Here is a 25208-nt window from a genome sequence, read left to right on the forward strand (position 1 = left end):
AGGGAGATCCTGTCTCTATAATTTTTGTTTGTTTTAATTAGCTGTGCATGGTGGCATATGTCTCTAGTTCTAGCTACTTGGGAGGCTGATGTGTAAGGATCCCTTGAGCCTCAGAAGTGAAGGCTGTAGTAAGCTATGATCATGCCACTGCACTCTAGCCTGGGCAACAGAGTGAGACTGTCTCTGAAAACCAAGGAAACCAAAAAAGGGGTTTCTAGATGGCAGTTTCCATTTGTGTTTTCAATGCAATTTGTCCCACAGTATAGCACACTGGAATCAAATCAGCCCCTCTTCTTCCTGGCTGTGTGACTTTTTGGATAAGTTTCTCAACCTCTCTGAGATAATTTTCTCAACTGCAAAGTAGGGGTAATAATACCTACCCTACAGTATTGATGAATGTATTACATATGATAATGTGTATAAAGCATGTAGCATACTGATACCATATGCACATAAAAGCCTAACAGATGATGACTTTAATTATCATCTTTCTTATGTTTTCCAGCCTTTGTAACTGCAGCCTTGAAATCCCAGTTAGAAAGTGATAGTACCTTCTAATGGGAGTGATAAATAGAGTCCCTAGTGCCTAATGGAGATTAAATCTTAATAATACCAGGGTCAGTACAATAGGCACAAGGCAATTTAGCTGCGTTGAATGAGAGATTCAACTTTAACCAGCCACAGATGTCCCAAAGAAATAGACACAAGGCAGGATTTTTATCTGTCTGGTTATTGAGACTGCCTCATTCCAAAAAAAAAAAAAGGCCTGTTAATCTCCAGTTCTAAGTTCCTAAGATCCTAAGAGACCAAAATTTGGCTTGGCTGTTGGTCTCCAGTGACAAGTTAAATGGGTCTAGCAAAATAAATCCATGCCACTATCCCCCACTATCCCCATTTCATTTTTTCTGTATTTTCTGATTATGAAACTATTATAAAAACATGGCAAAGGAGTCACACAATATAAGGATACAAAATTTCAAAAGTAAAGATTGCCTATGTTCCCAGTAACCATAAATAATCATTAATATTTCCATGTCTTTACATCAGATTTTCTGTTTACACGTGTCCCAAACATAGTTTATCATTAAAGAAAAAAGAGATCCTACCAAACATACTAGATTATCACTTAATATATATTTCTATGTTGGTAACATAAATCCAGGCCATCATTTTTAATGGCCACATAGGAATCCATTATATGCCTGCCCCATAATGTATTGATCTATCTCCCTCCTGAAGAGTGCTTAGGTTGTTTCTAGTCTTTTGCTATAACAACACTTTCAGTTTCCTTATCTGCACAGAATTAGAGTGTTGGCCTAGACTAGACTGCTACTGGATCTCGTTCATAAACACCTTTACAAAAGTGCCCAATTTTTTTTTTTTAGGCATAGCATTGATGGGTCACAGAGTATAATACAGTTCTTAAATGCCTTAAGAAACAAAAATCACCTGGCTTTGCTGAGACAGGAAAGTGAGGGAGAAGTTTTGGTTAGAGAAAAACACTTGTCTTTCAGGCCCAGGTAAACAAAACAGCCTTCTTCCCGGCCTTTCTCTTACCTACCTACCGGGAAGCACTGATAAGAACAACTAAATCCTGTTGTGCAAAATTCGGGGTCAAATAGCGAGTGTCTGTGAAACAGAACTTGGTATGTTATCCGGAAACAAGCAATGGGAAGGATCCACAGGAAGTGGCTTATAAAAGCAACCTACTGTCGGAGGGGCTCCCATAAGCCTTTCTAAACTCAGAGTTTTCACTGCAGTAGACTCCTTCTACACTTGCCTTTTTAACATAAGTAATCTCAGAATCCGTTTTTGAAAGTTAGGCATACCTCAAGAGTCAGAAATGACCAAGACATATTCCATCTGCACATGGAAGTGTCACAGCCATTGTGTCCTGCCCTGCTCCGACTCCCATGATCAGCAACTAAAGGGTTACCACTAGCTCAGCAGGAGGTCTCTCTCCCAAGGCTGGGGAAAGTTTGGTTGAGTTGGTGTTGAATATATAGGGTATCACTCCTGGGAGGAAGTATCTTAACTTCCTGTAACTTCAGTTTCTTTCTCTGCACAGAATTAGAGCATTGGACTAGACTGGGCTGCTAAGGACTCCTCCAGCTCAAATATTCTATCATCCTGTGAGAAGAGGAGATATGGAAAGCACAGATACGGAAAGTCAAGTTCACAGCAATGCCAACAGCAAGTGACAGATAATGACTACTGCCTTAAACCCAACTTTAGCAGGGACTCTCAAATTTAGCTAAACATCTGAACCACTTGGAGCACTATTAAAAACACTGATTTTTGCTTCATCACTTTTGCCTGGGAGAGGGGTTTGTTTGTTCAAGAATCTGCATTTGTATGAAGCTCCCAGGGTACTTCTAAGGTCACTCTTGGTTACCAACCTCTACTCTAGATTGGGAATTGGAAGGGAAGGTGAATCACTGAATCTGAATGGATTGCTATTGCTAGGCAACCCATTTTCTCTCTGGGAAAAGGAACTACTCTCACCCCAACCTACTTCTACTCCCTGTGCAAAGGCTACCTGGCTTCAGAAGTTTCCTTGACCTGTTGGTGCATTCCTCTGATACCTGCTGGTGAATCCTGCCATATTCCAAACGGTTCTGAGCCTCCTGCATCTAAATTAAAAGAAGGGATGCAGAAGTAGCTGGAAGAGGGTGGCACAGCCCACCAGCAACTTTTGGAAGAGCTGATCAAAAACTGCTGGGCTCCTGGTTCATCACAGAGGATGAACAGTGCACTGTATTGGTCAGCGGGAAGCAAATACTAGGAGAAAAACTAAAAATATTGGCACTGGTTATTTGGAAGGTGGTGCTTAAAGGGCCCAATCTTAATAATGACTGGAATCCAAATAAGCTTTAGGCATCTGCCATCATCCTTGAGCTTGACACTTTTAAGATTCACTCTGCTTTGTGTTTTTAACAGGATTTCACAATGACATTTTCTCCAGCCCAGAAAATCCAATGTCCATTGACTTGGACAATTAATATTTTAAACAAACCTTGAAGATTTCTTAAATGACAGTACTCATTAAGACTTTCTCTTTCTGCCGCCTCTCTCTTTTCCACACAGACTCCTGCACAGAGAAAATGGACCATGGAATAAAACAGACAAGCATGGGTCATCACTGTGGACTAGCTGTGAGATCTTGGGCAAACTACTTCATCTCTGTAAATCTCAGCTCCTTTTCCGGGTATTATACAATGGAGTTAGGAATGGTACCTACCTCATAGGTTTGTGATAAGGATTAAGCAAGGTAGTGCAGGTAAAGTGCTTTGCATAATGCATATGCAGAATAAAACCATAATAAATAGTCATTTTAAAAAAATGTTGACCTGTAGCCACTTTAGGGGAGAAGAAGATCATGAAGGGTCATTGGTCAATGAATTTATCAGTGAAAAAAATATTCCAAATGTGTCTTCTGAACATATACTAATAAGATCAAAGGGGGGAATCACAAATTTCATTTCTGTTTCATGTTATGTATACATTTATACAAACATCTAAAATGCGTGCTTGCTAATAAAGGTTTAGGAAGTCAACAAGTTTAGGCCAATGGTTTTACTACCACAGTCGAAAATGTGAATGTCCTATCCATTAAACTGGCTGATGGCTGGCAGTCTTGACTCTATACCGGCTGCTGAAACTATTGTTTTTGATGTATCTGAGTATACTTGCCCCTCTGCTCCTAACATCTCTTTGCTCTTTATAGTGTAATTGACAGAATGGTTCAATTATATTCCATCTTGTTCTGGTGGTAAAACACAGAACTGGATGGAATAAAGCCAAAAGACATATAATGCTATGACCTTAAATTTGGCTACTTCTAGGTTTTAAATGGTCAATGTTATCTTTTATTAAAAGATTCACTTTAGAAATAATAATTCCAGGAGAGAATAGGACACTGCATACTGTCCCACTGGAACAACGTGGTACAGGTACAAGGTGACGTAAGTGATGCCCTGAGGAACATCTGTTGGAAATCCCCTGTTGGTCTTGACTTTTGGCCTTGTTTGGAGATACCAGAAAGACCTGAGATGCTATTTAATTTGGAGAAGCAATTTTAAAAATAAAGAATAGAAAGAAGGGTAAAGTTTTAGAGACAGGAAGTCCAAGAATTTTTTTAAGTATTTTGTCAGACATCCTAAGACACAGGACCAAATTGAGGAATTATTTCATAGGATAACCTATCATCAGGCGGAAAGTAACCAGGCTTCTGAGACAGTAAAGTGTTGCCACAAGACTGCAGATGAAGAAACACAGACCAGGGTGCCCAGAATGACATATCCCCGACAATGGCCAAAGATGTCAGCATATAACCTCCAAGAATCTCGCTGGGATGGAAGGAGACTAGCAGAGGGCACATAGAATTTGACTGGTTGATTGATACTTCACAGTCTAACCCACAGGTACCTTCCTACAGTTCCTGAAGTCACAGAACATGAGCAAACCTGAAGTTTATAGGAAACATTCAATGAACACATACATTATGACGAGTTTCCTTTATAAGACATTTCTGTGAAACAAGAAAAACACCCAAATGAACAGAAGACGCCAAGAAAATACAAGCATTTGCTGCTGAGGGTACTACTATCATGACCTCAATGCTACTCAAGCTTAATTTTAAAAATCAGCAATTTCAACAGAAGAGGCAGCTCTGCCCATAGAGGGCATGGAGTCACTGCTTTGAGTTCAAATCCTGACTTTGTAACTTCTTAGCTGTGCACCTTGGACAAGGTACTAAACCTCTCTTTAGTCTCCACATCTCTACAATGGGGTATGTATCCCTACCTCATTTGAGGACTGAATAAAGAACAATGCACAGCATAGCACTTTGTAGACTGAAAGAGCTACATCTTCATAGTATAGTAATTTAGCCATCTCCAAGATCTGGGCTCTCTAATTTAGCAAGAAGCAAATACCTGAGGTGTCACATGCATGTCTTCCCATTGAGGGTTCTCTCTGGGGGGTGCTGCGCCTATAAATGATGTGGGGTTTGTTTTGTCCCTCTTCATCTTCTTGTTCATCCATGGACTGTAGTGGTTCAATAAAATAATCCCCATCATGGGACCGGAATGTGCCCAGCTGCAAATAAAGAGAGATGAGAGGTTGATTTAACATAACTCAGCCATTGGGGGAAGAAAAAAACCAAAAGAACATTTCTGAGTAAAGATGGCGTTATTTTACCCAGTCTCTTTTTCAGGAGGGTTGTTTAAACTGAAAATGTTGCAATATATGCAGAGAAGTGGTTTATTTTCACTCTGTCATACCAGAACATTTTCTAAAAATTATTTATTATTTACTATTCTTATTATTTTAGAAATAGGATCTTGCTCTCTCACCCAGCCTTGAACTCCTGGGCTCAAGCAATCCCCCACCTCAGCCTCCTGAGTAGCTGGGATTATAGGGGCGTGTGACGATGTCCAGCTAAATATTTAACTTTTTGTAGAGATGGGGTCTCAATATGTTGCTCAGGCTGGTCTTCAACTCCTGGCTTAGCCTCCCAAAGTGTCATATCAGTACCTTATTATTGATGTGACTCCAGTTGATTGCACCTGCTATCCAAATCTGTCTCTAAGAAATAATTCTTTAGGGCTCAAGTTCCAATCATTCCTACAGGCTGTTAAAAGAGTCTTGGAAACTTAGAGAGCCTGGAAACTTAGGGACAAGTATGCACTCCATCAGGAAAAGCTGGCCTATTGAAGTCTTCCCATTGATTCAAAATCAGGAAGCAAATGTTGGCCACAATGCATTCAAGGTGGTACCACCTGTAACACTGGCACATGGTCCTCTCATCAACCCTTTCGTTTGCAAAATAGGGGAGTGATGTCCTGCAAAGGTTTGAAGCCAGACTATCCTGAAAGTTCCAGTTTCAGCACCACAACCTACATATCCACGTTGGGCAAGTTTCTTAACCACTCTGAGCTTAAGCTTCCTTGTTTGTCAGTTGGGGATAAAGATACTTAACGTAAAGAGTTACTGTGCAGAGTAAATGAGATCATGATAATTAAGTGCTACACTTTGCAAAGGGTTAGAACTAATGAACGGTTTTTGTGTTGGTATTGCCAGTGTTAGCCTCTATCCATTAGGATAAAATTTGCTCTTACTAATCATTTGAAGCATCTTGCAAGTCACTTTTTCTCCTTTACCCTACACACCCAAGTTTTTGCAAGTGATAAATGATACCTCAAGATTGAACCATCCAAACCAAAAATTACAAGAACACCGAAAAATTCCTCATGCCATGCTGGTAAGTGGTGTTTACGAGGAGAAATCAAGCTCCTCTCTTCTCTTCCACTTTACCATTTCCCATGCTGGAAACAAAATCTGAAGCCTTCGATCCTTCTATTGACAGGAGAAATGAATCCCTGAATATCAGCAGCTGCATCCACATCAGCATCATCCAGGAGCTTATTAGAAATTCAAATAATTGTGCTCCACTCCAAATCTGATCTAGCGAATCAAAATCTCTAAGGGTAGGGCCCAATAATTGAAATGTTAATGAGCTCCCAGGGTATTCTTATGCATGATAAAGTATGAGTAGCACTAGGCTAAGACATTGGTTCCCCAAAACAGGTAGATTCAAAGTTGCCTGGGAAGCTTTTATTTGTTGTTGTTTTTAAATTAGATTTGGGGCATTACCCCTAATAGCAGATTCAGAATTTCTAAGGATGGATCTCGAACATTTATGTTTTAAAAGCTCTCCACGTGATTTCTGAGCCCCTGGTTTAAGAAGAGGGCAGCCCCGGTGTGGTCAGACTAAGAGACAGAGTAGCTGGTTGCCAGAGAAGAAGTGATTTAATAAATTTATTCTCTGCCTGTTTTCAATACACAAGTTGGGTGTTCTCTGAGCACAAATCAGAGGGCATATCATAACATGTGAAGCGTACCAGAGACAAATCCTGGGAAAGAGCCAGGGAGCTCAGCTGGTGAAGATTTGCCACCTTTGATTGGTAAATGGGGAAACCAAGACACAGAGGGAGGAAGTCTAACCTGACTTTAGTTCTGCGCCTTTTAGAAAAGAACCCTGAAGTTCTCTTTAGGAGCACAAGATCAGTCTCTGGCCTATGGTTAAGTGCACAGATCGGAAAGACTGGGATGAAATCCCAACCCTGCCACTTAATAGCGGTGAGACTTTGGGCAAGTATCCAGCTCAGCTCTCAAAGCCTCAGATTTTTTGTCAGTAAAATTCATTGTTTTGAGGATTGGATTCTTGGTGGATTTGAATGCGATAATACATACATAAAAGTACTTATTATAGTGCAAGGCACATATTAAGAGCTCAATAAATCAATATGATGCCAAAATTAATAGTGCTGTTGATTCACAAAGGTGGGCCTAAGAGTTATCTTTTCTTGGTTAAGGTGACTATTTATTCAAACATATTTACTAAGTTTATACAACATATAAAGCTCCAATACGGGAGAAAAATGAGTTGATGCTGACCCTGGTGCCAAGGAGAAAGGGAGAAGACATGTATGCCAAGAACCTTGATGTAAGGGAGAACAAACCAAAAATCATAAGAGAGAATCTCAGACGTGTCTATGAAGGTGGAGGGGAAGAGATGACTTCAGCCTTGGGGACTATGAAAAGGTCTTCTGGGGAAGAAGAGCTGTAAATTACACCTGCAAAGAAAGGGTAGGGTTTGAGCATGTGAAGCTGAGTGAGAAGACCAAGTAAATTCAAAGTCACAAAGGCAACGAAGACTAGGATTGGGGGTGGGATAGAGAGAAAGCAGTGTAAAATCCATGACCTGAAGCTGAGACTGGACATGTGGATATGAATGAGTACGCTGTAAATAGTCTTAAATGCCAAATGGAGTTAGCAGTGTGTGGCAAGCATCGAGGAGAAAGACTGGTGAAGCAGCCCCGTGTAATATTTCTTAGACATCAGTCCTAAGGAGAGAGGGGGAGAGAAGTGAAGGGGGATAGAATTAGGGTAGAGATGTTGAGAGGTGAGTGACACATCTCAGATGAAATTCAGAAAAACTGACAACTGACTAGGGGCAGAAGGATGGCACAGCCCACTCCACAGAGTGAGAAATTTCCTGGAAGACTCCTAGGCGAAGGACTAGCGACAAGACTAGGAAGACAAAGGGGCAAGGGTTTTGGAGCTAGATTAATGACTGAAGATACAAAGAGCCAGAGCCCATATCTTTAAGACGTAGGAGGGCCCCTTTCCCCAAAATAGGCAGATTGCAAATTAAATGCAATATAAATGAAGGGATCACAGTCCAAGTAGTTGTTTCTGAAACCCCAGTCCTCAGCTCCCTAAGAAACCACGTGCACGTTACCACCTAAAACTGCCAATGAAAATGAAGGTCCTGCGCAGTAAAATATTTATACAACTGCTGGGGCCACTCGGCTGCAGCGGGTGTGGAGGCGGGGAGAGAGGAGGAGTAAAGACTGTTTACAAACTTGACGTACACACGCAGCCCTATCCCTATGATCCTGGAACTGGGGGTTACCATCTTGGAATCCGGGGGCACTCCAGGCTATGGGCTCAGACTGCAGACTTCTGCCTACTCCGGCCTTAACCTTTCAAAGACCCGAAGGATTCCTGAGCTTTTTGCCCTAGGTGCTGGGGCAGCGATGACTCACCGCAGCACCCCCTCCCACTTCGCCAAGCTGCCGTCTCCGCCCACCCCCAAACAATCTCAACACTGCACTTCGGACGCCAGGGCTCCAGGCGCTTTGCTGGGGGCTAAAGGGATTTATCCCTTTCCTAGAATCCCAGCAGGAATTCCTAGAACTACCCCCTCCCAGGCTTCAAGCTTGCCACGCTCCCCACCCGATCCTTCCATTGCGAGGCAGAGAAGGATGCGCTTGGGAACTTGAAGACCCACGAACGACAGCGCAAGGAGAGAGCAGCCCAGTGTCCGGGGGGTGAGTATCCAAAGCTGCACTTAGAAAAAGGGAGGGAGGGACTGTGGGGGCTCCGGGAAGAGTAAAGGCATCACGGGGAACAGTGCCTAGGAGCCTATTGCGCTTATGGCGCCATGCGCTGGGAGAGACTGACCCGGGAAAGTTTCTGCGTCACACGCGCGTAGCAGAAACGCACGCCTTTTGGGAAAGTCAAGGACCACCCTCGCTTGGGCCAGAAAGGTACAGCAGCGAGTTCTCAAACGTCGTGGAGAAGTGGGGGACAGATGCCTTGTAAGACCCACTGGAGGGCACATGCAGGGGTCGGCAGGGAGTCGGGGAACCAATGTGGATTCCTTGCTAAATGCCTATTTGACAGCGCGAGAAGGTGGCCTCCCCGCCCTGCCTTGGTCCCTAGGGGAACGTGAGCCGCAGGCTCCCTCTCTCCAGTCACTGGAACTCGTGAGTGTTAGAAACCCCAGAGGAATCCAAATCACGTCCGGACAGCCTTTCCAGGCGGTCTCCCACTATTCCGCTTTTCCTGGCCACCCCGCCAGTAGGGTGCAGAGTCGGACTGTGCTGCACCCCCACTCTCGGTTCCACACCAATTCAAAGCGTCTGGAGTAGACTCCGCCTTCTCCCCCCGCCTCCAGAGCCCTCGGCCCACCCTTCCGTTCCTGGGACAGGACCTGCTCTCTGTCAATCCAGTTCAGCCTCAGGGTTCTTGGCGCGTGAATAAAGGCCCTGAGAGAAAGCGGGGACTCTAGATTACGCACCGCCCTCCACAACACACACAGAAGGAATTCTCTGTGCCTTGGGCCGGGGATCCTCAGCCCCACATTCCCGATGCAAGGCGCACCAATAAAGAGTCTGGTCCGCCCTGATCTCAGCTGCTTCGCTCCGAGGTGGCCAAGTTTGCTGCAAGGAATCTCAACTCCAGAAACTTTCTCCGAGTTTGGAAACTGACTTCCAGGCCGCCTCGCAGCGTTGGGCAACGCGCCGCTGAACCAAGTCCAAACTCCAGAAAGCTCTGAAACATCCAGAAGGTCCTGGGGGCGGGTGTGTGCTCTCCACGCCAGTGTACGCGCACGCACAGAGCTAGCTACCCAAACCATACGAGTTTCTAACTGATACTTAACGCAGGAGCCTCGTCTCGCCACAGTGAGGGTCTCTAGGCTTAGAGGGCAATTAAGTCTTCCAGAAGTGGGCGAGGAGGAGGAAGGGGAGAGGAGGTGGCGCGCGCGCACTTACCATTCCCGAGCAGAGGCTGATGACGGCCGTGTGCTCGGACTTGGTATTGACATAGCCTTTGTAGAAACAGTGCTTGAGTTCCGTTTCCTCTTCGGAATAAAACTTGGTCTCGTTCACCCCGGGCGTCCCGAGGAGGGTGACAGTGAACAGTGGAGCGATAAATCCGGCATTTGCGGTGAGATTAAATAGAAACTGCTGGCCGAAGGCGGAGAGGCGGTAATGTGCATGGGAGGAGGTAGAGGAAGAAGAGGAGGAGGCGAAGGCAGGCCAGGGGTCAGTGGCAGAGTTAATGCTCCGTCGCCTTCTTTTGAAGTGCACGTTCGTGGGAAAGGGTTCTCCGAGAGCGTTCACTCGGATGGGAGACACGATTTCGTATTCACTCAGGGTCTCTAATAATTTCACTGCGGAGAAAAGCAGAGGTATATGAACCAATAATTCATTTTCCCCCAAACTTTAATTTAAAAGGAAGGCGAGGACTTTGTCCTGACCTTATTTTCCAGCCCATTCGAGTCAATCCCTTCACCCTTAATCAGTGGACAAATATTTGCTAAGCACCTACTGTGTGTCAGTAACAGGACCTGTGCTAGGTGCTTAGGATACGCTATTCCCAGCCAGAAAATGAACAAGTCAAAACATATGTGATTTCAGATATTGATAAATAACCTGAATAAAATAAAACATGATGCTATCTGGTGACCCCAATTACTAAGTTACTTTAGTTTGCGACATGGGAGTGGGGACTGGGAAATATCCCGGCTAACAGCAAGATGGGTGGGTTGCCTAAATTCTTTTCCATAGTGTCCCTCCCTAGCAATTGGTTGGGGATGACCCAAAGAAGGGAGAGGCTGCAAAGCTGGAGATGATTCTTTCTAGGAAAAGGAGAGAGGCCTTAGCTGCGCTGTGTCTCCTCCCGGGAGCCAGGACCGGGAGGCAGCGACAGGGGCGGCAGGGTCCCGGGGGCCGAAGCCAGGGCCGGAGCCTCATTACCTTGCCTTGGGTGCAGCCTGTCCTTGCGCACGGCCGCCGCGGCGTCTGGGCTCCCCATCTCGGCCAGGTCCCGCACCAGGAGCGTTAGCAGTGTGGCCCAGGATACAAACTGCATGGTGCTCTACACCCCTCCCCCCGCTGCCCCCACCTCCTCCCTCCTGCCCTTCTTGGCTGCGGCGGCAACGCAAGGCAGCGGCCGTGGAGAGCGCGGAGCCCGGCGCCCGCCGCCAACTTTTGACTTTAGGAGTCGCTGAGGTCTCGCTGCGAGGGTCCCGTCTGCGCTCGGCTGAGCAACGCCGCCGCCTGCCGAGAGCTGAGCTGCTCGGGCCGCAGGAGGAGCCGGAGAAGCAGGAGGAGGAGGACTGGGGCTCGGCTGCTTGGCCGCATAATGTCCAGCGAGCGGGCAGGAGAAGGCGAGGAACGTGCGCTCCGAGGCGCGCCGGGCGCCCTGTGCTGGCCGGGATAGCGGGGCTGCTTCTTGAATGGGGGGCTGGGGGGGCGGGGGCGGGGGGGGGCCGCGGGTCCACAGCCTCTCAAATGCCCCCGGTGCACGCCTCTAAGAGGTGGAGAGGGGAGGAGAAAGAGAGGCGAACGGGGACCGCCTCCTTCCAGATCAAGTCCCCTCCTCGGCGGGCCCGTTCGGGACTCGCAGCCTGAGGCCCTGCGGGTTGCAAGAGGCGGAGGCCAGAGGCTTGGCCAGCGCCGGGCAGCTGGTCGTGGTCCCCGCCACCTCGCGGAAGTGGGGTTTTCTGAGACTCCCTGCCCCGGGGAGGGAAAGCAGGGAAAGTTCTCTCCCTTTCCTGGCGCGCGTGCAGCCACTTCCCCTCTCGTCTTTTTCTTCTCTCCTCTCTCCTCCCTTCCGAGTCTCTTTCTTCTTCTCCCCCTGGTCTCTGCTGCTGTGCCTCTCGGTCTCTGTTCTCTCTTCCCATTTTTCCTGTGAGGTCTGTCTTCTCCCATCTCACCGGGTCCCTCTCTGTTTCTCCCATTTCTCCTTTTCCTTTCCTTTCTCTTCTGTCCCCATCTCTTGCCACCAGTCCCCTTCTTTTGGTTTCTTACACGTGAAAGTGTCCCAGCGCAGGAATGCCTTCCCTTCTACATTTTTTCACTCGGAAGGAGATTTGGCACCTGAACTCCACTCTCGATTTAATCGCCCCAGGTCAAGAGTTTAAGAAATGGGGTTCTTAATCCTGCAGGTCAGAATGTGTTTCGAATACGTGGTCTCTTGAAAATTTCGCAAAATAGTTAAGCTATGCTTTCCACCAACCTCTGTCACCATTCACAGTGGGGTCCATAGTATTCTCTGGGTGCCTGCCCGCCCCCCCCAAAAGGTTTAGACTGAGCTTTGGCACTGAGAAGGGGCGGGGACTTCGGCGCCCCAGACTACCCGGGGATTTAGAGATGGGAGGGGAAGGGGGATTGGAGTGCAAAGTTGTAGATCCCTGGGGGAAGCACCAGTCCCTGGAGGGATTTCTCAATCACTTCCGCTTGCTTTCAGCCTGAGATGCTTGGAAAGACTGGAAAGGCTGATAGCCGATGCTTCAAGCTACACCTTCGCGCGCACGCGCGCGCGTGTGTGCGTGTGTGTGTGTGTGTGTGTGTGTGTGAGACAATTGTTCAATCCTGGGTGGTTCAGTAGTGCTTTTTCTTTAACCAGCCCTCAGGAAGTTAGAATGTGTTAATTTCAAGAGAAAGGACATGACATTATCAGTAACAAAAATATGACTAATTAATATGTATTTGTCCAAGTATCCTAGAGCCGGGATTGCAGTTCTGTTGCGTGGTAGGCTAGCACTCAGGACTAGAAATACCAAATCTTGCCAAACCAGGAACCAAATCGCAATATGCTAGTAATGTTAACTATTCTTGAAATATTAATTCGTATATTTCTTCTGACGAAGGGTAAAAATGACTTGGCAAGATGAATTTGCTCAATAATTGTTAACCCAAATTGATAATGTTACCATAGTCTAATTGTATTACTGGAATTTCATAATGGGTATGTAACATGTAAAGATGGTAAAATAACACCTGTACTATGCACAATTCGAGATTTCTAGAGAATGGCATTTAAACCTTGAACCTCCAAAATAATTCACTAAAATACACTTCTTCTAATACACAATCTTTCTTTTCATTATATAATAAAACTCCCCACAATCACAGTGTCTGGGAGTTGCTCAGAATTTAGTAAGGAACAGAAAAATATCAAGAAATCAATCTATTGGCTGATCCCTATGGAAAATATTCCAGTACTTCCGTTGTAAAATTACTAAAAAATATAGAACTTTTCAGTATTTTCCATTTTTTTTCTTTTTCAGTTCAAATCCTTCCTGATAGAGAGAAGTTAACTAACAGTATAGAAGTTATGATATGTAGGGACAGAAATCTCCTTTGTGTACTCTCCTTTGCTTTCTTTCTAGGACTTGGCTTGAAGAATTAACTTTGTCTACAGTTTTAAAACATTGATCCGCAAGAGCTGATAGGACAAGAAGATAAAAAATATCTCTTGGAGAGCTTCTGAGTGACCAAGAGCCTAAGTTTCTGAATTTCTCATCCTTAGTGAGTCTGCTCATCCTTTCCTCAATGTATTAGCTGACTTCGAATTTACATCTGTTAAAAAAAAGTCTTAACGAATCAGGAAGGCCAGTGCGGTGGCTCACACCTGTAATCCCAGCACTTTTGAAGGCCAAGGTAGTTAGATCCTGAGATGGGGAGTTCGAAACCAGGCTGACCAATGTCTCTACTAAAAATACAAAATTAGGCAGATGTGGTGGCACATGGCTGTAATTCCAGCTACTCCGGAGACTATGGCAGGAGAATTACCTGAACCCAGGAGGTGGAGGTTGTAGTAAGCCAAGATTGTGCCATGCACTCACTCCAGCCTAGGCAACAAGAGTGAAACTGTCTCAAAAAAAAAAAAAAAAAAAAAAAAAAAAAAAAAAAAAAAAGGAATCTTAGGAAAATGTCTTTTAAATCATGAGAAATGAAAAGGACAGTTGAGTTAACTAAATAATTCAAGGAAAAATCTTTTCTCTGAATAATTACTTTTTATCTGAATAAGTACTCTTATTGAGTACTTACCATGGGCTAACCTGTAGCATTTAATTTAATTCTCAAAACAGCTCTTTCAGGAAGGCAGTGTCAGTAATCTCATTTTATCGATAAGCATACCTAGATCTGAAAAAGTGAAATAATTTGACCCCCACTCCACCCATGAATCTAGTAAGTGAGAAACATGATTCAAATCCTGTTTCAGTCATTCAAGTTCATAACTATTATCATATGTCATGAATAAGTGATTAATCAGAAGCATTGTAGATGTTTGGAGAGTTGCGTTGCGGGAAAATGGCTGAAGTCAGTCATTCAGAAAATTGCCTCAAGCTTTTATTCTATGTATAACTTTTCTTTTGCTCTCTCTTTTTCTTCTGATGCTAAGTATTTAACAATAATCATGTCAGCTATTTCACTGATATTTCACGACTTTCTCCTAAGTAGTTAGAAGGGATCTGGCACATAGTAGGTATTCAGGAAATACTTCTTAAGACTAGGCATGCTGGCTCATGCCTGTAATCCTAGCACTTTGGAAGGCTGAGGTGGGAGGATTGCATGAGGTCAATGGTTCAAGATCAGCCTTGGCAACATAGCAAGTCCTTGTCTCTACAAAAGAAAAGAAATAATAAAATAAAATAAAATAAATTGGCCCCTCATAAGAATTTGCTCTGAAAGAAGCAAACCTTTTCAAGGTCACCTGGAGTTAATAGAGAGACAGTTATTAGCCCATTTTCTTCTCCTGGGGCTTTACTGGAATTGAATGTTATTGTAGGTTAAGTGGAAGTCTTCATTGGCTGATTCTTCACAAAAATTGGATCCCAGAGGAGTAATGATTGATATTAGTCACTGGGGAGAGATAATCTGCCAATGGAAATGAGAGTGATGACATCACAAATGACTCTGTTTGCCGAATGCCACTGAAACAGCAGGAAGGAGACTTGAAGCAAAGCCATCAATTTCCACAGAAAGGGGAAACTCACACCCAAATGGTAGGGAGGGCACAGGAGCCAGAATTCAAGTGAATAGTTTCCTGAGTGGTCAGCAGCATCAGGTGATTTGGGAAACAGATAAGCCCCTGGTACTTGGTAGCACTGCATTCTGGTGAGTGAATCACCAAACTGGGACCTGGTGGTGGCTGAGCTCTGTGAACTGGGCCGAAATAATCTTAGGGAGATGTATTTTATATCACAAGAAATGAAAAGGACAATTGTGCTAAATAATTTGGGTTCAAATATTTTGTCTGAATAATAATAATGAGAAACTTTTCTTGAGTACTTACTAAGTACCAGACCATGTATATTATGTCCTCTCTGGTCCAGTTTCCTATCTGCAGACTCTGGGGGTTAGAAACTGTGTTGTCTTTGCTTACTCTGTGAGTGAATGACCTTAGCGTATTTTTAAAAAGACTTCTAACTACTGACCTCAAGCAACAGGTAGTGTAGAGAAGGTAGTTTAGATCATTTTTGATAATAACAGATTCCCTTCATTGAGTTACTTGTGCTTATTGTTTAATCCTTACAGCTGTCCTGCCATCTGGGTTTTACACTCCCTGTTTTACTTATGATTAAAATAAGACTCAGCAAAATTAACTGACTTTGCCTGGCATTACAGAGCCAGAAAGTGCAGTTGGGATCTGCACTGGGACCCAGTTACCTCCAAAGCTTGTGATCTCCATTAACCAGAGGAGCCTAGTAACATAAAAACTTTTACCTAATTGATCTTGATCATTCAGCATTTATATTTGGCCTGATGAATACCATCTGTGAGAACATTATTTTTTCTTCTAATGCTAAATCTAGAGTTCTAACTAGCTTCTCTTGACCCTACTCTGAAAGTCAAAGTTTCATTCTGGAGGTGGCCAGTATATCTCATGACCAGCTTATAGTGGTTCTATGAAGGTGATCCCATCTTCAGCCTGTTCACTCACCAGGGGCTCAGCGTTTACTTGTCATTCTTGAAGACCATACTCACATTATTGCTCAGACTTCAAAACCCCATATGAATCCCACTAATATTTCCTCTGACTCTATTCTCAGGGCTTCAAATTCCTTTTCTCCTCCCTCTACTATCCTTGAAATGAGAGCTTCGCACCTGGGGTTCAACATCTTAACTACAAACAAAATTCAGAAATGCTAGGCTTTTAGCTTTGATCCAAACTCCTTCTAAACTGCAACCAAATTAGCAACACAATGTGTGGAAATACAATTTTATTGTTCTCTAAAAGTGATCATTTGATATAGACAATTGTTAAATATACGGCATCTTTAACTAGCAAGGAATCTGATAACTCTCTGAGTACTTTGAGACGTGCCACCGTGCTCTATGCTCCCTGAGTCTAGAACTTTTCCTGCCCTAGTTTGGTTCACACGTGTTGTGTTTTGGTGTCCTTTGTTAGGATTTAAGGTGCATTAGGGCAAAGGACAAATCTATTTCCTCCATGGTAACATTCTAGGCACTTCACAAATACGCCTTAAATGAGTGAGTTTACTATTGCCACTAATTTGGCTCTAGTTTTCAGAGCCAGGTTTTGTTTTTAATTTAGAAAAACCATTCTTTTACACACACACACAAATACACATACACACACACACACACACACACACACACACACACACCAGGAATGACTGACGTAATTTCTGTTTCTTACTGTGTTATTATTACTCTCGGGAGGCAAGTCCTGCTTTAATCAGAATCATCATGATTCCTTTTTTTTCTGGAATGAGACATTTCTAGAGCTAGACTTTCCTCAGTGGCTACTTCAGGATCAAGAGTAGCAAGGCACAGGGCCCCGGCTTAATTGCTCAGCACAGCAAGTGAGAGTTTCGCCTATGCTGTGGGCAGTTTCCATACCCTCTACATGCCCTAAAGAGGAGGTAATAATGGTTTCCTGCCTCATAGGGTTGTTATGAAACTGACTTGATCAATGAAAGTGTTGGCTCAGTGCCTGGCATAGAGAAAGTAGGAATGTTCAAATCAGCGGGCTCACTTGAACCCACCCGCTATTCATGGAAGGGTGGTTCCTGATTCCCTACCCAGAGGGGCACTGGCAGCCTAGCTTTCCTTTCTCAGTTAACTTCCCCCGACTCCATAACCAGTTTATGGGCCTTTCTCCTCTAAGAAATAATAGTAATAATAAAAACCCCAGCCATTTGTGTGCAAATGGCTATGTATTTTTTTCATCTTAACTCATTGTTACTGTTAGCCCTTCATCCCTTTTTAAAAATTTTAATTTTTTTTTAACAGATTTACTTCCTACAGTTTGCATGGATGACTAGTTTATATAGATTTAATTCAGCATTTTCTCAAGCACTGGACTTTTTTTTTTTTTTTTTCTGGCAGAATTTTTCAAAGGGCCAAAACGTAATTTTGTCTGAATATTTAAAAAAATTAAAAAAATGATTTTTACATGACAAATAATTTTTACACATACAAAAAAGTAATTTTTAAAAGTAAGCACTTCTGCCAGATGATGCTTGATAAGTATGTCCGAATGGTATTTATCTTAATGCTTACTTTCAAGAACAGTGGATAATACTGTATTCAGTTCTTCTGACAACCCCATGAAACAGGTAATGTCATTAGTCCCACTTTCCAGAGGAAATGAAGACACAGAGAAGATAAGTAACTTGCCTGAGGCTGCACAGCCAATATGTAGCTTAGTGGGAGTTTAGTGCTAGGCTGTTGAGTTTCACAGCCTGTCCTCCTAAACTGCTACATTATACTGACTCTCATATGTATTTATGTTTTATCAAGCTTAATATAAATTAGGATAAATTGTCATGCTTAGGGATGCAGCCTCAAAGAGTAGAAATTCAGACATTTCTACTCTTCAGATATCAGGACAATTGGGGACCAGGAGGCCAAAAGGGGGTATGGTTTAGGGAGTCATTCGCAGATGTGGGATTCTGGATATCAGGCCAACTGGAGTTGAGGAGAATGTCTTCCCAGCACCCCAAACCACCCATTTGCCTAACGATTAGACTGGCGCTTGGGAGCACTGTTCTTCATCGGTCTCAACTGTTGTCACAACTATTGTCACTAGCTCCCATTGCTCTCAGCTCAGCCCAAGTCTTTGTATTGTTCAGGCTGTGCTGTGGGCCCTGCTCTAAAAATAGCACATGGCAAAGAGGCCTGCCTTGTAGTTGCAAAAGTGTTGTAGGGTTTGAATTCCCCATGATGAGCTAATTTGGGGCCCACTATAAAGAAGATTTTCGGAAAACTTTTCAAAATATCTCAACTGCTGTGACTATCAAGCATAATGGCAAGGGGATGGGGGCAGAGAAGAATACCTTCGTGATACAAACTAATGTGCATACGTCTGAAATGCACAAAAATGTAGTTGTGTCACATGTGACGACTTGACCTGGTAATGAGATTCTGGGGCATCAAATCCATGCTAGTTGTAAATGGTGTATTTGCCATGTACTGCCTTTGGATTAATTGGCACCCATAACATAAAATAAGTTGTTTCCTGAAATGTAAACCTAGCAATTAGCGCTTCATCAAGTCCCTATCAGATGTTGGCAAAATAATTGGTTTTGCAGTTTTTTTTTGTTTGTTTGTTTTTGTTTTTTTACTCAAAACAGGTCTGACCATACATATTGGTGGCATTCACAGCAACATAACTGCAATAAACTTCAGCTGCTGTTGTGCTCTTTGTAAGTGGTTAGTTACTAAATCGAGAGTCTGGAATTACCAATTTCTTTTAAGCACCCTCTCCCGGGTGGCGAGCGTGCCTAAGAGGGTGCCTAAATCCTGGTTATAGTCAGTAACACAAATTATCTCATGTAAATGTTTTTAATCAGCATTTCTTATAGCTGATTATTCAGCTCATTAACTCTGAACATAAATCTGTACCTTGGAAAACTTAACATTTGTTTTACGTTACCTTTTTGAACAAAATGGTGGTTGAGGTAGAGAAACGACTTGTTCTCTGACTGGTGACTTTGGTCCCTGCATAAAGGAGTGGTAGAGGTCTTAAAAAAAAAAAAAGAAAGAAAGAAAAGAAAAGAAAAAGAAACCTGATGAAATTCAAGACCTTTCTCCCCACTGACCAGTTGAAAGGGAAAGGAACTATCTGGACACCGTAAATGAATACAATATTAGGTAATTGTTAAAAAAAAAAAAAAGAAGAAGAAGGAAAGAAAGAGAAGGAAAGAGCCATGTATTTAGCATGTAAATATGTCTAAAATCTATTATTCAGCAAGGAAGTCATAGTGTTGTTAGTCTAATTGTGTCCTACTGGAGTAAAAATGAAATGAAACTGCAAGAACAAAATCTCAGCCTGTGCTTAAAATATGATATATAGAGAAAAAATGTCTAGGAGGGTGAATATACATTAAACTGTCACCAGTGTTTCTCTCTGGAGTAAGAATTTTGGAGCGCTTTTACACTTTCTACATTTCAGTGACACCCACTTTTATATTGTTTGGTATTTTTACAACAAGAATATAGTAAATTTTAATGAGAAAAACTAAGTTCGTCAATATACAGATAATACATAAAAAATATATATGATGGTATCACCACCCTTAGGGAAAACTTTTCTCATAAATTATATACAGCCCTAACTTTTTCTGTAACATTTAACATGTGTTTCATTATTTGAAAATAACCTTATATATTTTGCATATATGAGAACAAATACAAGGAAGATATTTATGATGGTTGAGTCAGGCTTTTGAGGGAAACTTGTGACTTAGAAATATAAGCATTGGATATATAGTAACCCTGGATTTAAGACATAAATGGAGAATAATAGCTGATTAACAGGGAAAAATATAAGCTTTCCCAGCCCTTGACTAGTAAACAAGAAAGACATTTGTTTATTCATTCAATAAATACATTATTCAGACGCTTACCGCGTGCTATGCACTTTGCAGATAGCGGAGGCGTTCGCAGTCTGGTGGGGAAAAGCAGCACAAAATAAGCTAATATGTGAACAAGTATGTAATTAAATATTGTTCTAAGTATTATAAAAGAGATTAAAAGAGAGATAGTGTAGATCATATGAACAGAGAAAATCTCTTTGACAAGTAATAAGCAAATGGCAACCTAGAGAATAAGAAGGAGCCAGGCCCGAAAAGCACAGCAGGAAAAATATTCCTGACGAAGAGAACAGCAGGGCCAGGTCTGAGCTAGGAAAGAAGGTGGAGTTTTTTTGGAACCCAAGAAGCCCTTGTACCTACAGTTCTATGAATGAGGAGGAAATAATTTAGAATGGGGTTGGGCTATATTTCAAAATAACTAGAAGAGTGGAATTGGAATGTTCCTAACACAAAGAAATGATAAATGTTTCAGGTGACAGATACTACAATTACCATGATTTGATCATTACAGTGTATGGTTATTTCAAAACATCACATGTACCCCATAAATATGTACAACTGTTATATAGCCACATATTTTTTTTTAAGTTTTTAAATTTACAAAATAAAGAAACAGACAAACAAAAGAATGGGATTGAGAGAGCCAGCAGTCAGCTGATACAGGGCCTTTAAGGTGAGGAGTTTGATTTTATTTAGAGTAGGAGTGGCCATGGAAATATTTTAGGCAGGGTCGTAGCAAGATGTCCTTTACGTTTTTAAAAGATCGTTCTGGCTGCTGTGTGGAGAAGGGAGTCAAGGAGGCTATTCTGCTGTTCAGATGAGAAATCGAGGTGGCTTGAACTTAGGGTGGTGTTTGTTAGTAGCGGTGGCAAGAATCAGACACATGTAAAGTGTATTTTAAAGGTAGGATTAATAGAACATGATGAGGGACATTATGATGGGGATGAGAGTAAGGGAGTATCAGAAATGAATTCAAAAATTATAATACAGATATTGCTGTCTCCTGTATACAAATAACACCCAGATAAAGAATATAAGATAATAAAATCTCCATAAATAACAACAACAAAATCACTGGGAATAGAAATGACAAGAAACCCACATAGCCTATATGAATTATGTTTTAAAACACTAATGAAGACCTCAGAGGAGATGTGAGTAAGTGGAAAGACACTGTATACTTAGGATGACTGGATATGACAAAGATGCCTGTTCTTTCTAAGATGGTTTATAAAATGACTAGAAATAAATATACCAACAATTTATTTCTGTTATTTCATTTTGTTTGAATGAGACTAATTAATTCAAAATTTTATTTGGGAAGATAAAGAAAAACATCTCAAAAAACTTTGAAGAACAATATAGAAAATCTACTATTAATGCCAGATACTAATAGGGAATTTAGAGCCACAATAAATAAGTAGGGTGATACTGGATTGTAAATGGACAGAAAACCCAATGGAACAGAGTAGAAAATCCAGAAAGAGATATAACTGTGAGAATTTAGTTTCTGATAGGGATGGCTTCTCAAACTGACTGGGAAACTATAGACTACCCAATATATGCTATCAGAAATGAGTTGGTAGCCATCTGGTAAAACACATACCCACACAAATAATCATAAATTTGAATCTGTACTTCATACTTTAAGTACATAATTGACCCATAGCAAATGGATCAATAAATAAATGTAAAAAATTAAACCAAAACTGACTTAGAAGGAAATAGGAAGAAATAATTACTTTACATCTGTGGCATAAGGAAGATCTTCTAACTATGACTCAAAATTCACAAGCCATAAAAGAAAAAAAAATGTTATATTTAACTGCATTATAAAACAAACACATTCTGCATGATAAGAAACATGATGTCTTGGTCCATTTGGGGTTGCTATCACAGAATACATAGACTGGGTAATGTATAGTGATGGAAATTTATTGGCTTATGGTTCTGGAGGCTGGAAAGTCCAACATTAAGGTGCCAGCATCTTGAGAAGGTCTTCTTGTTGTGTCCTAACATGGCAAAAGGCCAAGAGAAGGGAGGAGGGAGAAAGAGAAGGGAGATTAAACCGCTTCCTTTTATAATGAACCCACTCCCTTGAAAACAGCATTAACTGATTCTCTCTGTCCTCATGACCTAATCCCCTCTCATGAGTCCCCACCTCCCAGTGCTTTTGCATTAGAGATTAAGTTTCCAACATATGCTTTTTGACAGACACATTCAAACGAGAGCACATCATAATCAAAATTGAGAGTTAAATGACAAGCTGAGGGAAAAATATTTTCAGTTCACAACACAAAGAGAGATTTTTCCTTCAATTTACAATAAAAACCTGCAAGAGATACTAATTGACAACTCACAAGAAAGGAAATACAGACAGTACACACTTGTGAAAAGGTACTCATGAAACTGTATCAATGTGAGCTTTTCAGGAACCAAATAGGCAACCTATAAAGTTTGAGAAACACAGTCAATTACTAAGGCTGTGGGGGAACTTACGCGTTGTTGAGTAAGTTGATATAACTTCTAAGGAGGCAATTTGACATTTATCAAAACTGCAAAATCATATACCCCTTGACCCAGCAGTCTGTATTATATATATCACATATAATTGCATGTGTGGAAAGTGGCATGCACAAGGTTCTTTACTGCAGTATCATTTCTAATGTCAAAAACAATGAAAATCTAAACTATAGCAGACTGATTGAACAAATCAAGAGTTAAGCAGACAATAAAATATAATGCATCTGCAAAAAGAATGTACATGTAAAAACTGGAGAAAAATAGTATTACATAATTTTATTTGTGTATGTATTCTAAAGAAACTCTGAAAGGATATGTAAGAAACTAAGGATGGTGGTTACTGTATGAGGAAGATGGGGAACTGGGAAGATGGGGTATGCATTAATTTGCGAAGGTTGTATATTAGGGATTAGTTAGGGTCCTCCAAAGAAACAGCCAACAGAGTGTGTGTTGTGTACTCACACACATTTATACACTTATATGTGTATGTGTGTGTGTATATATGTATATATGTTTTATTCTAAGCAATTGACTTACATGATTATGGTGGATAGAAAGTCCCTAAATCTGCTGGGTGAATTGGCAAGCTAGAGACCCAGGAGAGCTGATTGTATAACACCAGTTTAGGTCAAAAGGGCTGAGATCCAGGAGAGCCAAAGGTGGATTTCCCATCTGAAGGCTGGCATGCTGGAGACCCAGGAAGAAATGATGTTTCAGTTGAGTCCTAAGGTATGAAAAAGCCAATGTTTCAGTTTGAAAGCTGTCAGGCAGGAAGAATTCTCTTACTTGCAGAAGGCATAGCTTTTTCGTTCTATTCAGGCCTCATTAGGTGAGGCTCATCTACATTAAGGAGTGCAATCTGATTTATTCAGTCTACTTATTTAAATGTTAATTTCACCAAAAATATTCTTACAGAAACACCCATGACGGTGTTTGAGCAAATATCTGGGTACTCTGTGGCCCAGTCAAGTTGACACATAAAATTAACCATCACAGGCTACTATAACAGAAAAGCACTGACTAAGTGGCTTAAGCAACAGAAATGTATTTTCTCATAGTTCTGGTGGCCAACTCTACTATCAAAGTATTGGCAGAACTGGTTTCCTCTGAGGCCTCTCTCTTTAGCTTGCACACAGACACCTTTTTGTGTGCCCTCATATGGCCTTTCCTCTCTGGCTCTTCATCTGGTTATAAGGACACTAATATTGGATTGGAGCCCCACTCTTATGATCTAATTTAATCTCATTACCTCCTCAAAGGCCCTATCACCACATGCAGTCACATTGGAGGTTAGGGGTTAGAATTTATCGCAACATATGAACGCTGTGGGAAACACAGTTCAGTCCACAGTAGGGCATAAGAGTGGGAGAGAGACTGTCATTGTTCAGCTTTTTATACCTTCTTGGTTTTAAGCTTCCTGAATGCATTACGTATTTTAAAAGATCTTAAAAATGAACTCCAAGTTTCTGCTTCTAGCAGCTTGGAGGATGGTGCCATTCACTGGGATGGAGAAGACTGAGGAAAAAAAAGTTTGGTAAGGCAGGAATAGGGTGGAGATATTGTAGAGACACTGCGGTGGAATGTCAGTGAGGCAGCTGGTGTCAGGAGAGGAGTCTAGGTTGGAGGTGAGAAAAAAAGGACTTTTCTGCATGGTTACTAAGTCGGAGGAATGCATCAGATCACCCTAGGCAGTGGTTCTCAAACTTTATTTGGCATGCATCAGAATTATCTGAAGGGCTTGTTATAACATAAGTTGTACAGCCCCATCCTCCAGAATTTTTCATTCAGGAAGTCTGGGGCAGGGCCCAAGAGTCTGTACTTCTAACAAGTTCCAGGAGATATGAATACTGCTGGCTGGGGAGCTCTACTAGGAGAACCACCAGCCTAAGTCAATGATTCTCCGTTCTAGCCTCACTTTAATGTGACACAAAGAGTCTTGAGGAAAACAAAATATGATTATGTGCAATCCACTCCATTGCAGACCAGCTAATCAAGAGCCTCTGAAGAGCGGGTCTGGGCACTAGTTATATTCAAAAGCTCTCCCATTAATTCTGATATGTAGCTTGGGCTGAGAGCTTCAGACTGAGGGAAAGATGCCAGAGAAATGAGAGAAGGCCCAGAATAAAGACTTTAGGATGTCTGCCTTCTAAATCACTAGTAGGCAGAAAGGAACCAACCAAGAGATTGAGAAGTGGAAAGATATTGGGAAACCCAGGACCTATACTCTAGTGTCATGGGAGGCAGTAATTAACTCCCACCCACCTACGCTGGATTCTGGTGACACAGATACAAATGAGATCTACATAGCCTTCAAGAGCTTCCTTAGCGTTAAGGGCCAAGATGCTCTTTTAAAGAAGTGATGGCATAATCAATTCACTTCTTGATGTATGCCCTAGAGGGATACTTTCTTATGTGCTCAAGGACTCATGTCAAGGATGTTCATAGCAGCATTGCTTATAAGAGTGAAAACTTCGAGTCTGCCTGTCCTCATTCAAAGAATGGCTACATTATATAAAATGGCACGATCATATATTGAAACACTATACAGCAGTTCAAAAGAGTGAACCAGTTAGACATTAACTTTCAAGATCTCAAAAAATATTGTCAATGGTAAAAAAGAAAATTGCATTTTGATATGTATATCGTTTGTAGGCAAAATAACTTATACATACACGTGATTGTGTATAAAGAT

General features: G+C 42.0%; 1 protein-coding gene across 4 annotated transcripts in view; it reads right to left on the bottom strand.

Moving 5' to 3' along the window:
• The window catches only part of ADAMTS9 (ADAM metallopeptidase with thrombospondin type 1 motif 9), a 207846-nt gene extending 196584 nt beyond the window's left edge, over positions 1-11262 (bottom strand). For all 4 annotated transcript variants that reach the window (XM_074404499.1, XM_074404500.1, XM_010350914.3 and 1 more), the window contains exons 1-3: positions 11115-11262; positions 10128-10528; positions 4938-5100 (exon numbers count right to left, since the gene is read on the bottom strand). In XM_074404499.1, coding sequence (XP_074260600.1) covers positions 4938-5100; positions 10128-10528; positions 11115-11229 — 679 coding nt within the window. In that variant the 5' untranslated portion in view covers positions 11230-11262. The remainder of the gene's footprint in view (positions 1-4937; positions 5101-10127; positions 10529-11114) is intronic.
• Positions 11263-25208: the final 13946 nt, after the last annotated feature.

The sequence above is a fragment of the Saimiri boliviensis genome, chromosome 8 (assembly GCF_048565385.1).
Source record: "Saimiri boliviensis isolate mSaiBol1 chromosome 8, mSaiBol1.pri, whole genome shotgun sequence".
Lineage (NCBI taxonomy): Eukaryota > Metazoa > Chordata > Mammalia > Primates > Cebidae > Saimiri > Saimiri boliviensis.